General features: G+C 37.1%; 1 protein-coding gene across 5 annotated transcripts in view; it reads right to left on the reverse strand.

The window, feature by feature from the left end:
• The window catches only part of HNF4G (hepatocyte nuclear factor 4 gamma), a 138,000-nt gene that overhangs the window by 19,441 nt on the left and 104,580 nt on the right, over positions 1 to 13,979 (reverse strand). For 3 of the 5 annotated variants that reach the window (XM_074386975.1, XM_074386976.1, XM_074386977.1), the window contains exons 3-5: positions 9,597 to 9,699; positions 7,578 to 7,763; positions 3,034 to 3,202 (exon numbers count right to left, since the gene is read on the reverse strand). In XM_074386975.1, the coding sequence (XP_074243076.1) occupies positions 3,034 to 3,202; positions 7,578 to 7,713 (305 nt within the window). In that variant the 5' untranslated portion in view covers positions 7,714 to 7,763; positions 9,597 to 9,699. The remainder of the gene's footprint in view (positions 1 to 3,033; positions 3,203 to 7,577; positions 7,764 to 9,596; positions 9,700 to 13,979) is intronic. The other 2 variants (XM_074386979.1, XM_074386978.1) reach the window with 2 other exon arrangements.

Raw genomic sequence — 13,979 nt, forward strand, 5'->3', positions numbered from 1 at the left:
TAAAATGTTAAATGATGCAGCTGCTTTGGAAGAAAGTTTAGCACTGTCTTAAAAAGCTGAACACAGAGTTACAGTATAACCCAGCAATGCCATGCTTAGTCTGTATGGAGAGAAATGAAACATATGCACATGTTAAAAAGTTGTTCATAAATGTCCATAGCAGCATTATTCATCATGGCCAGAAAGTGGAGACTATCCAAATGCCTGCCAACTGATGATAGAAAAACAAAATCTGGATGATAGAAAAACAAAATCTGGTATGCCTGCACAGCAGAATATTATTATTTGACTGTAAATAGGGATGAAGTACTGAGAAATGCTACAAAATGGATAAACCTTGGCAACCTATTCTATTCTATATGAAAGAAGTAAGACACAAGAGATCACATATCATATGATTTTGTTTATACAAAATGTCCGGTAAAGGCAAGTCTATAGAAACAGAAAATAGATTCATAGTGGCCTCATATTGTTGAAGAGGGAGTTGGGAGGAAATGAGGGAGTAACTGCTAAAGGTTTCTTTATAAGGGGATACAAATGGTCAAGTTTTGCTGAATTGATGGTTGCACAACTCTGGATACGCTAAAAAACTGACTTGTATGCTTAACCAAACAAACGAACAAATGAAAAAACAGTACAGTCTCTGACATTAAATCTGAGCTTGATTCCACCATCGACTCTCATCAGAACTTGGGGATGTTAAGTAACCAGTTTGCAATTGTAAAATAAAGAGAAGTACTTGCCCTAAAGGTTGTTGTGTGAACGTACTTCAAATAGTTGGGGACAAACAGTAAACGCTAACGTTTCTTCAAAATTCTGGCACAAAATTATCCATACATATTGATATGTATCTGTTTATTTGTAGTTGATAATGATAAGAATAAAGACATGTATTTTGTGACCTATACAAAGTATTTCTTCTAAAAACTACTGGTGACCACTTAAAATTCAATGAGAAGCAAAACCTATCATTAACAAATTGGGCTAGAAGAGAAATGTGCTTTCAGAGTAAGGAACAAGGTATTGCTCATTTGGGAACAAATGGCTGATGAGACTCAGGAGACAGGACCAGAATGATAAAATACACAAGGAGAATGCATTCAATTAACATTAAATTAATAACAAAAATTGAATAAACATATACTATTAAGCACCTACAGCATACAAGATCCTGGTGTAGGGATTAAACAGATTAACACTTCTTATCTCCTCTACTCAAGGAAATCACAATCTAATGGAGTATGCATACAAATTGCACATAATGTGAAAAATGTAACATGAAAAGTATTGAAACAGCAATTAAAAGTGCTTTTGAAGGAAAGCCCAATCTCAGTGTGATGGAGCAGTTAGAGTAGAAATGGGATTTTGTAATCTAGGAAAATAGATAAATTTGAGACCAGCACAACCTGAACTCAGAAAACCTCCATGACCCTAAACTTGCATCAATATTCTAACCATTTTCCAAATAAAAAATTATAACATTTGCTGAATACTAAAATATATACAGAAAGCTAGGTTGGCAGTATCATTCCTAATACGAAGGTGCAGGAGTTAAACTGTATCTCTTGTTACAATACTTTTTAAACCTCTAAAAACTGCTCTAAGAGCATTCCTTTCCCACTCTTCCATACAGAAAGGACAGACATCCTGATAGCCTTTGTAATTCTCTGATTCTCACAAGTTGTTGTTGGATTTAGTTGTTTGGATCACCGTTACAGACACACACACACACACACACACACACACACACACACACACACGTATTTTACTTTTAACAGAGAACATGACTCCAGAAGGTATGGTTTACAGCTTGTTCTGTATTTGTTTTAGTTATTAATTTTTAGAACCGCTCATAGAAAAGTATTTTTGATGAAGGAAATTGATCTACCTTTTACCTTTAGAGTTTTAATGTAAATAAAAGCAAAATTCAGCTAAATGCACTTTTTTTGTTTACCTAGAAAGTTTTTAAAGTGGGCAATTTATAGTTCTGTTAACGTGCTTCAAAGTATCTTGAAATATTACTAGAGAACCTGATTACCAGAGAACTAGATAGATATTTGGGTAGTAATATATTAACTTGTATAGTACCCCAGGAAATCACATGGCGACACTTTGAGAGAGTTAATTTCTTCCCAAATGTCCAACTTGTTCTTAAAAGAACATAATTTTACACATATCTTTTATTGATAGAACAAACACAGTTTTTTTTCCATTAATCAGTCATTTTTGTTAATAGCCTATATTCAATTTAAATGTAATCTGGATTCAAGGACAGTATATAGATGAATAAAGATGCAAATGTATACTTAAATCATGTTATGATGTTGAATAGGTTTTAATCTAAAATTAAAAAAAAAAAAAAAAAACAAGAAAACAGCCTACTGGAAATGGGTGACACATATAATATAGTTAAATAAGCATCCGACAAAATATTTAAATTTAATGACAAAAGATAGAGCATAAGAAATACATTTTAAATTTTAGGACTGAAAATTAAATTTTACTCATTAATATCAGCAAACTACCAAAATAATCTGCAATTTTATAATTTTGTTTTTAGACTTAGGATGTAATGGCACTTAAAAAATCAACATGAAGAAATATATTCATATTGAAAAAGCTCTTAAATGCAGATTTTAAAATGTTTAGAGCTATATGAACATGTGGTAAAACAATAAAGAAACACAAGGAAAAGATAACACAAAATTGCAATGGTAGTTACCTCTAAGAGGCAAGGGAGTGAAAAGTGACAGAGGAGGTGTCCATTAAAGGCTTCAACTATATTGGTCTAAGCTGGGTGATAGGTGGATTTTTATATACCTTCTATAGGTCTAAAATGTTTCATAAAAAAGAACCACCTATGTGACTACATCCTGCAATACATACCTACACGTTCTTACTTGTGCCGCAGTTTAGAGATTTTATTTATAGACTTACAGATATACGAAAACTCAGAATTTTCCTTTCTTACTTTTTGCGTGCCAAACTGAAACACCTGTAGAGATAACTCTCCTAAAAGGGCATTTAAAGTACCTGCAAGAATAAATGTGACTCTTGCGAATGCTGCGTCTGAAGAAACCTTTGCACCCGTCACAGCTCGATGCCCCATAGTGTTTTCCTGTTGCTCTGTCCCCACAGATGGCACACAGACAGTTGACACCGTTGTCTGCGGTATTCATACTTGTCTCTGGGGCAGAACTATCTGTCAATGAAAAAGGAAGACTGCAGTTAGAGTTAGCACTGTTTCCTGATTAAATTGTTCGACTAATTATTTATAGGCTCAAAACAGTCCATTTGTTGGCTTCTAGGAGACCCCACGCTGGTGCTTCCCTTTTAACCACTGGCTGCTTCTGTTCCAAGCTCTCCTTTCTTATTTCTGAACATTTAACTTTGAGACACCATAGACTTAGTTCTCCAACTATACTCTTTTCCAAGGGAAGCTTATCAGTCCCATGACAATAAATATTGGCTGTAAGATGAACAAGTCCAATATTTTATCTCTAGCCCTGATGTCTACCATGGGCATCAGTCTGAAATGCCCAAGCATCTACTGAAGAACTTCATTGTGAAATCTAATCAGAATTGTAAATTAACGTATCAAAACCAAAACTCTCTCATTTTTTCCCTGGAACTTGTTCTTCCTTCCTTCAGTCTCCCTATATCAGTCAATGGTTCCATCCAACTTCCCAGGGCCAATAATCTGCAAGTCTTTATCGTATTCTCTCCTTTATCTTTTATAACCAATCCCTTGGTAAGTCCATGTTTACAATAGTTTTTATTTATTTATTTAATTTTTGGAGATTGAGTTTCCACTGTTGCTCAGACTGGAGTGTAGTGGTGCGATCTGCACTCATTGCAACCTCTGCCTCTGGGGTTCAAGCAATTCTCATGCCTCCATTTCCCAAGTAGCTGGGATTACAGATATGTGCCACCACACCAAACTAATTTTTGTATTTTTACCAGAGACAGGGTTTCACCATGTTGGCCGGGCTGATCTTGAACTCCTGACCCCAGGTAGTCCACCTGTCTCAGCCTCCCAAAGTGTTGTGATTACTGGCATGAGTCACTACACCGGGCCTGAAGTAGATATTTAATCCACAACTTTTCACCAGGGACATCCTTGTTCAACCAACCATCGTCTTTCCTCTAGATTATGGCAACAGCTTGCTATCTAAATTCATTCCTTCCATTCTTGCTGCCCTACTGTTTGTTACCCCACAACCACCTAAATGATCTTGTTATAACAAATTCACAACATTGGAGAAATAGGAACGCTTTTACACTGTTTTGGGGAGTGTAAATTACTTCAACCATTGTGAAAGACAATATGGTGATTCCTCAAGGATCTAGAACTAGAAATATCATTTGATTCAGCAATCCCATTACTTGGTATATACCCAGAGGATTATAAATCATTCTATTATAAAGACACATGCATCCGTATGTTTATTGTGGCACTGTTCATAATATCAAAGACTTGGAACCAACCCAAATGCTCATCACTGATAGACTGAATGAAGAAAATATGGCACATACACACCATGGAATACTATGCAGCCATAAAAAAGGATGAGTTCATGTCCTTTGCAGGAACATGGATGAAGGTGGAAACCATCATTCTCAGGAAACTAACACAGGAACAGAAAGCCAAACACCGTATGTTCTCACTCATAAGTGGGAGTTGAACAATGAGAACATATGAGAACATATGGGAACAGGGAGAGGAACATCACACACTGGGGCCTGTCACGGGATGGGAGGCTTAGGGAGAGGTAGCATTAGGAGAAATACCTAATGTAGATGATGGGGTGATAGATGCAGCAAACCATCAAGGCACATGGTTTACAAGGTATACCTATGTAACAAACCTGCATGCTCTACACATGTATCCCAGAACTTAAAGTATAATAATAACTTTTTAAAAAAGAAATTCACATCATGTCACCCTCTGCATCCGACCCAGTTATGAGATACAGAATAAACCATAGGCATCTTACCACAGGCTGTAAAACCTGCATGTCGATCCCTCACTATAACTCCCCCAAATCTCTGATCCCAGTATCTGGTACCACTTTTCATCCAGTTCACTATTCTCCAGCAATATTGGCTTTTTTTTCCCCCATCATCTCAGAACTTGTTCACTCGCTGTTCCTTCTGTCTGGGAGGAAAGCTATTCCCTAAACCTATCTTTGAGCTAGCTACCAAGTTTCTGTTAACATTTCACATTTTCTGTGAAATGTCTGAACACACGTTTAAAAAGCCACCTTCCATCTGTCTTCAAGTAGAACCTAAAGCCCTGTGTATTTTACATATTATTATTATTTTTTGAGTCAGGGTCTTGCTTTGTCACCCAGGCTGGAGTGCAGTGGAGCAATCCTAGCTCACTGCAACCTGGGCCTCCTGAGCTCAAGCAATTCTCCCACCTCAGCCTCCCAAGTAGTTGGGACTACAGGAGCACCCCACCACACCAAGCTAGTTTTTAAAGTTTTAATCGTAGGGACAAGATCTCACTATGTTGCCCAGGTTGGTCTTAAACACTTGGGCTCAAGCGATCCTTCTGCCTCAGCCTCCCAAAGTTCTGGGACTATAGATGTGAGCCACCACACCTGGCCTTAGTTTTTAAAATAACCTTATTTCTGAAAAGTATATTCTGTATTAGTCTGCTCATTTATTACCCATCTTTACAAACTGACTGTAAGCCCCACGATGGTAGAGAATTTATCTGTTTTATATATTCCTCTGTTTTCCAGCTTTTAGGATTATGCCCAGAATATAGTGGTTATCTAATACATAGTTCTGAAGGAAGAATTATTTTTAAAATGTAGATATTTATAATAAAATAAATATTTCTTAAATGAGTTAATATCGTGTATTACATCTTCAAAATCTGTATGCATTCAAAAGATATTAAATATGTAATATAGTAAAACTTTATTATAAAATTGTAAATATATTAACAACTGATTATTGTATGTCTAACAAAAAGATAAAACTAAAAGTTGTTACATCCTGATTACATTTTATGACATTACATATATAATAGTTACTAACGCTTCTGAGTAGACAAATATTGTCATATATAATTACATGAAGTTGGAAAAAACCTTAATGAGCATATGCTTAGAGTTAGTCATGTGACGTTATAGGATTAAAATGCTGCAAATTTTACTTTTGGTAACATTAACAACACAGATATTAACAATATGAAAGTTAGAACTGTTTGGAATTTCTTGTATTCTGAGAGACTACATAGAAATATGAAAAATTCACCTCTTGCTTCAAGTTTAGTGCCATACTTACATATTGCTGATAACATTATTAAACACAAGTTACATCACACTTTGCATATAGCCATACAAATTCATTATTTTAGTATATTTGTTAAACACTTATAGTAAATAAGTGTTATGATTATGCTAATTATGTCCCTACCATTTCTTAATCACGAGTGTTTTTTTAAAGTCATGATTCTGATGAAATACTCTATTAAATATCCCTAATCATGTCTAAACATAAGACACAAAACAGTGACTTCCTGAAAGTTGCACTACAGATTTATTTTAACTATATTTGTGCTAAAATCTCAGAATTCATCTTTTGACTATTTTTTAAACCTCCACTAAGAAGGCACTGCTTGTTGTAAATAGAACCAGAACACCAGTCACACAAATTGTACAATACAGTAGAAGAGTGAGAGGTCCTCAGTACAAGATATATTCTCAGTCTTGCATTAAACACACACACACACACAGACACACACACACACACACACACACACACACACACACATACACACACACTTTCCAAAGTATACATCATTACTCAATCTTAGGAGTTCTATCAGTTATAACAGATTTTAAACAAGATTTTTTTTTACTAGGAATTAAGTCTAAATTCAAAGTCAAGAATAAGCTGTACTACATAAAGGCACAAACCCTAAACAACTTGTGTCTTATTTAAAGTTAAAATGTTACAGTAATTAAATACCAACAGCTTTGTGCAGCTAAACATTAGCCTGACAAGTAAGGTTATAATATAAACCTTATTTCCTTTCATATTAGCATTCAGTGCAAAAACCTGATAGTATTTTTAAATGCAGTTTCTCATCAGTAGCATTTGAGAACTGGAATAATAATGAAAAGAGTAGACAATCAGTAAAACTCCCTAGTGTCCTGTGGAAACTTTGTTCCATAAGCCATTTTAAACATTGCATGGAAAATATGCTTTCACAGCCAATCTGCGAATATTACATATAACTATGATTTACAGCAAATAAAATAACGGCTGAATCTATTCTTTTTACCTCTCTAACTGGCCCATGACAGAACCCTGAAGTTACTTTATTACACAAAACCAAGCTTTTTCTACCTCTAAGATAAAATAGCCCTAACATTATTAACTTAAATTTTTTAAGAAAGCGCAAAAGCTCAGATCTGTGGCTTTAAAAGAAAGACATAAATTCTCCAGAAAAAAATAAAAATAAAAATCAAACATTGATCCACCACCTTTGGAAGCTCAGTCTACCTTCTCCAATTATATTTATTTTTCTTTACATATATAAACAGATGATAACTCACCGTTTGAATTATATAGAATCTGCATAGTTTCAAACTCCAAAGTTGTGTAAGTTGGATCCAAAACTTCACTGTAATTTGCCATGTCCATGTCCAATATTGGTTCTGATACCCTCATCATTGATTTAGAAACACACATACAAGTGGCACCACAAGCCCAGAGTGTGTGATGAGTGTTTTGCTTTCAATCTGTGAGTGATAATCCAAAGTTAATGTAAATGAGTGACTTAAGAGCTGCAGTGGGAGGGGCTGTAAAACTGTAACCTTCTTTGGCAGGCCATATTCAGCTTATTTCTTCTTTTATGGCATATGAAAGCAATTCCTTGTGATAATCTTGGAATGCTTCATGAAATAGCCTTATCTGAAGTGCTTAGTGGACTCACATGATTTCCCAAATTGATTTCCAGTAGACAATAAATGAGATCATTAAGAGAAGAATTAAAAATTGAAAAGAAAATCTCACAGGTTTTAAAGTGTAATAATAATGTCAGATATCCCATTTAAGAAGCTGAAATCACATATTTCATATTCTGAAAAATGGCACTTACTTAACTGTTATAAATTTGGTAAATCAAGTCTGGAAGTACCATTTCCCATAAACACTTTACAATTTCAAGTTTTCTTAAGTGTACAATAAAGCTACTTTTATTTTGGAGTAAAGGAAATTTTGTAATTTGAAATGTGAGGATTTATGACATACTCTGATAGCCCCTAGGCATAACCCTGATATGGCCTTTAAAAACATTCTCTTTAATTATCTATTTATGGGCCTGTGTCCCATTTATGTCAGTAAACTTTTCAAGCACAGAAGTAGTACAGCTGCTAGTACATTAGAGGCATTTACATAGTTGTTACATATATCATGTTTTGTTTCTTTTGAATCCTGATGCCATTAAACTAAAATAAAATCATCCCTAACATATGTAGATCTATACATTCCTATTGTTAACCCTCATCTATATAGCACAGTATATCTTTTCAGTGTATATTTGACAAGGAACATCTAGGGTTTGGGGAATATTTAGACAATAGTACTCAATGAATACATTTTACTTCTGAAAATATGTTTATTGATGTTATTTTTCAAGAAAGACTTCCAGCCCCATTTACATTAGAAATTCAGAATGTCCTTTTCCACATTGAATGTGGAGAAGATTGCAGCAAAGTAATATTTCTTAACCAATTTCTTAACACCATAATCCTTATGAATAATTTGTCTTAGAAATTAGTGTACTTTTCACCCGGGAAGGCTGGTCTCTCAAAGTACTCTAAACCATATGAAAAAATGTAAAGAAAATAGCTTAGAGTCAATTTACCAGCCAGATTCACTAAATCAAACAGCGATCGTTGGAATAGTTAGTCTTCTTGTCCTCATATTCTGTATACTCTTAATTGTAAGGATGATATCTTGAAATAAACTTTCTTTTTTGACTGACTTTCTTTAATGAAGATTAGACACAGGTTATTCAGTTTTTAGAGAAGTAGACAGAAGTGGTTGTTAGTCTGTGGTTTTTATTTGTGTGAAGTGGTCCTTATTTTAAATGAGTTAACAAACACATATTTTCTATAAGAACCAAAGGGGCAAATTGTGCAGAGCCTGCAAACTTTTTAATCTCTGAAATAACTAACCAATATAGAGGGATGTCACTGACAGAAATGTCCCAACAGAAGGAAAGGTAAAAGAGAAGAAAATGGAAAAAGTTTATTTATAGATATGGAAAACACTGAAAGAAACGTGTCTGTAGCTCAGGAGAACAACGCTGTCATAGTTGTACCCTTCCACCCCAGTCTGTTTCCGTGGCTGACTGACATCACTGGATCAGAGCATTCAACTCTCAAGTGAAAGGGGCTACAGATGGATCTCAGCACAGATCTTCAAGTAGCAATTAACAACTAATCAGAGCTAGCTTTTAAGAAGAGACCCGTGTCCCATTTTTGTTACTGTAAATTGTTTTCTTCACTTCATAGAGTAAGTACTCAAGAATTTCCAGAAGATATGGTAGATCTGAATAACATGCATACCTCCTCAAGTGGGTAGTCTTTGTAATGATCTTCAGATGTAGAAACACCCACGGAATTCAGTCAGCCTCAGCCTAGCAAAGGAAGGATTTTCTTCAGCTTTTCTCTGGAGGAGAGTACAAAGCACAGTGGAATCCCTTTTTTCTTAAATTCTAGGACTCATAATTTATGGAAATGATTAAGCAAATAAAATAACTAAAAAAGAAAGTCATAAAAAATGTATATCCTTACTTCATAGCTTCTTTTACATAGAGGGATATGGCTGCTGGCTGCTACTGTTTATAAAACAAAGACTTTTTCATTAAGATTCTACCGATTAAGATTCTTAACTAATTTTTTTTTGCTTAAGTCTCATACATTGCCTTTCATTTCTAGAAAATTTTTGTTGATGAAGAAAAAGTTAAAGCCACCCATAAAGCAATCCAAAGAAAAAGTTCTAGAAGTGTTCTAGAGTTTTAGTTTTTCAAAATATTGTCTATACTTTAAACAATTGGCTTTTATCTACTTCCACAGCATTTCCCATGGTTTCTATAGGGGAGGAAAAAATGAAAGTCTTTTGGTCAGGTGCAGTGACTCACACCTATAATCCCAACACTTTGGGAGGCCGAGGTGGGAAAATTGCTTGAAGCCAGCAGTTCGAGGCCAGCCTGGGCAACATGGCAAAACCCCATCTCTACTAAAAATACAAAAAAAAAAAAAAAAACTAGCCAGGCATGATGGCATGGGCCTGTAATACCACATACTCTTGAGGCTGAGGAAGGAGAATCACTTGAACCTGGGAGGTGAAGGTTGTAGTGAGCCAAGATCATGCCCCTTCACTTTAGCCAGGGAAACAGAGTGAGATTTTGTCTCAAAAAAAAAAAAAAAAAAAAAAAAAAGTCTTTTAATGATCATGTTGAATTTGACTGCACAATTTTTAAATGAAATTGTGAAATGAAATAACAAGAACAAATGGCAGTCACACACTAGGTAACAAACCCAAACGATTCTTTTTTTTTTTTTTTTTTTTTTTTTTGAGACGGAGTTTCGCTCTTGTTACCCAGGCTGGAGTGCAATGGCGCGATCTCGGCTCACCGCAACCTCCGCCTCCTGGGTTCAGGCAATTCTCCTGCCTCAGCCTCCTGAGTAGCTGGGATTACAGGCATGCGCCACCATGCCCAGCTAATGATTCTTGATAAGTGTATAAAGTTGGTAAGATGTGCCAACCCTGAAAACTAATTTGTATGATCTACAAAGGAAATTCAGAATTTGAGTTAATTTCAAGTTTTGGCTACATGGAAATTAGAGTTTCTCTTGTATTGATTTTAACTTGAAATAACTTTTATTTATAAATTAACTTACATTCCTCTTTATAACCAATCTTCCTCTCTACTTCTACAACTAGATAAGCCATACTCAGAATATTTTTATTTATTTAAGGAGGAGAAAGGGAGCATGAACAAGGAGAATGAGAAAGAAAAAAAAGAAGAAAAGAAGTCACAGAGAAATAATTTAAGTTACAGTTAATTTTAGGTTTTTAGTTATGCATCATAATGAGAACAAACAGCATACTCTTAATACTAATTCTTTGTGTTTCCCATTCATTAGTGATTGTGGAGTTTTCATAACTCAGTAAACACGTGTATGGCACAACTGAACAAAATGAAGCCATTAAACTAAGTTACATAAACTTTAGACACCTGACACAGTTATGGTGTTTCTTTATACATATTCACATTAAATTCAGTAATTTTCAGCAAAGGGACTGATGGATATCAGCCAAGCAGCCTTTCATTATGGCTTAATCAAGTATTTTACATGGGTAAATTCACCAAGGCTACATTAGATTAAGAGCTTAAGGGACTGCTGGGAAGATGGCTGACTAAGAACAGCTCAGGACTTCAGCTCCCAGTGAAAGTGCAGAGGGTGAGTGGATGCCGCATTTCCAGATAATTTTTATCGCCCACGGACCAGGAGATTCCCAGGCAGAGGGGTCGCCAGCACCGCTATTCCAGCCAGTGTGGCTGTTTTGGCCCCCATGGGGCTGGTTTGCCCCGCATGGCTGCTCTGACCATGCCCTGTTGTGGTGGTTCTCTGTACAAAACCACTGGTCTGGGAGAACTCTTAGCTGGGGATCGGAGCCCTGAGATGGCAGAGTTGCCCATTCATCTGAAATAGCGAGCCAGGCCAGGAGATTCCTAGGTAAAAAAACCGCCAGGAGTCAGCGCCGCTGTTTGAGCTGACTCAGTGAGTCTCAGCACGGGAGATCCCAGCGCCTTTTCAACAAGTGACTGGAACACTGGGTCGTTCAACTTAAAAACTAAAAAAAAAAAAAAAACTCTGAGTCAGGGAGCCAGGTGATCAGGCTCGGTTGGTCCCACTCCCCACCCCCAACAACAACAACAATGACAACAAAAACAGTAATTGAAAACACTCTGGGTTGAGCATTTCACAGCAAGCACAGATGAACCTGGGATGGTCTGGTTCTGTGGGGGAGGAGCGTCCGCCATTACTGAGACTCTTCACCACTACAGAGGCCAGCCACCATTGCTGAGGCAACCCATCATTGCTGAGGCAACCCACCACAACAGAGAGAGTCCACCATAACAGAGGCGGGGCCACTGTTGCCGAGGCAGTTCTAACTATGCCCATATAAACAGGACTGCAGGGAAGATCATAGGGCAGCTGGGCGGAGCCCACAGTAGCTCAGCAAAGCCTCTGCAGGCAGACAGTGACTAGGTGGGCTGTTAGCTGGGCAGGGCAGACCTGAAAGAAAAAATAAAATGGGCAGCAGCACAACGGAAACTCATAAAGCCCTAAGTCCCCGGGACAGAGAACCTGGGAACAAAAAGCGGTTTATGAGTACAGCTGCAGCAGACCTAAACGTACCTGCCCAGCAGCTCTGAATGAACAATGGAGCTCACAGCTCAGGACTTGAGCCCCCAAAAAAGACACTGTCTCCTCAAGTAGCTCCCTGACCCCCATAGATCCAAAGAGTCACCTCATAAAGGAGAGAACGGACTGACAGTTGACGAGCATCTTTCTGGGACAATGATAGCGGAAGAGGAAACTGGTAGCAACCCTTACTGTTCTGCAGCTGCTGCAGGTGATCCCCAGGCAAGCAGGGCCTGGAGAGGACCTCAGCAGTCCTACAGCAGAGGGGCCAGACTGTTAGAAGGGAAGCTTAAAAAAGAAGAAGAAGAAGAAGAAGAAGAAGAAGAAGAAGAAGAAGAAGAAGAAGAAGAAGAAGAAGAAGAAGAAGAAGAAGAAGAAGAAGAAACTTCAGCATCCATGAACTGGAAACTCACTCAGAGACCCAATCTGAAAGACAGTAACTACAAAGATAACAGGTGGATAAACCCACAAAAATGGGAAGAAACCAGGACAAAAAGGATGAAAACTCCAGAAACCAGAACACTTCTCCTCCTAAAAGGGATCACAACTCCTCACCAGCAAGGGAACCAGACCGGATGGAGAAGGAGGGTGATGAAATGACAGAATCAGGCTTCAGAAGGTGGGTAGTAAGAAACTACAGTGAGCTAAAAGAACATGTCCTAACCCAATGCAAAGAAACTAGGAACCTTGAAAAAAGATTGGATGAAATGCTAATGAGAATGGGCAACATAGAGAGGAATATAAGTGAATTGATGGAGGTGAAAAACACAACACGAGAACTTCACGAAGCATGCACAAGTTTCAACAGCCGAATTGACCAAGCAGAAGAAAGGATATCAGAGGTCGAAGATCAACTCAATGAAATAAAAAGAGAAGGCAAGAGCAGAGAAAAAAGTGCAAAAAGGAATGAACAAAATCTTCAAGAAGTGTGGGACTATGTGAAAAGACCTAATCTACGTTTGATAGGTGTACCTGAATGTGATGAAGAGAATGAATCCAAGCTTGAAAATACTCTTCAGGATATTATCCAGGAAAACTTCCCCAACCTAGCAAGGCAGGCCAATATTCAAATCCAGGAAATACAGAGAACACCACAAAGATATTCCTCAAGAAGAGCAACCCGAAGGCACACAATCATCAGATTCACCAGGGTTGAAATGAAAGAGAAAATGCTAAGAGAAGCCAGAGAGAAAGGTCAGGTTACCCACAAAGGGAAGCCCATTAGACTCACAGCAGATCTCTCAGCAGAAACCCTACAAGCCAGAAGAGATTGGGGGCCAATATTCAACATCCTTAAAGAAAAGAACTTTCAACCCAGAATCTCCTATCCTGCCAAACTAAGCTTCATAAGTGAAGGAAAAATAAAATCCTTTGTGAACAAGTACTCAGAGATTTCATCACCACCAAACCCGCTCTACAAGAACTCCTGAAAGAGGCTCTGCACATATAAAGGAACAACCAGTACCAGCCACTCCAAAAACATACCCAATGGTAAAAGAGCATCAACACAAT

This window comes from Saimiri boliviensis, chromosome 15 (assembly GCF_048565385.1).
Source record: "Saimiri boliviensis isolate mSaiBol1 chromosome 15, mSaiBol1.pri, whole genome shotgun sequence".
NCBI classification, from domain to species: domain Eukaryota; kingdom Metazoa; phylum Chordata; class Mammalia; order Primates; family Cebidae; genus Saimiri; species Saimiri boliviensis.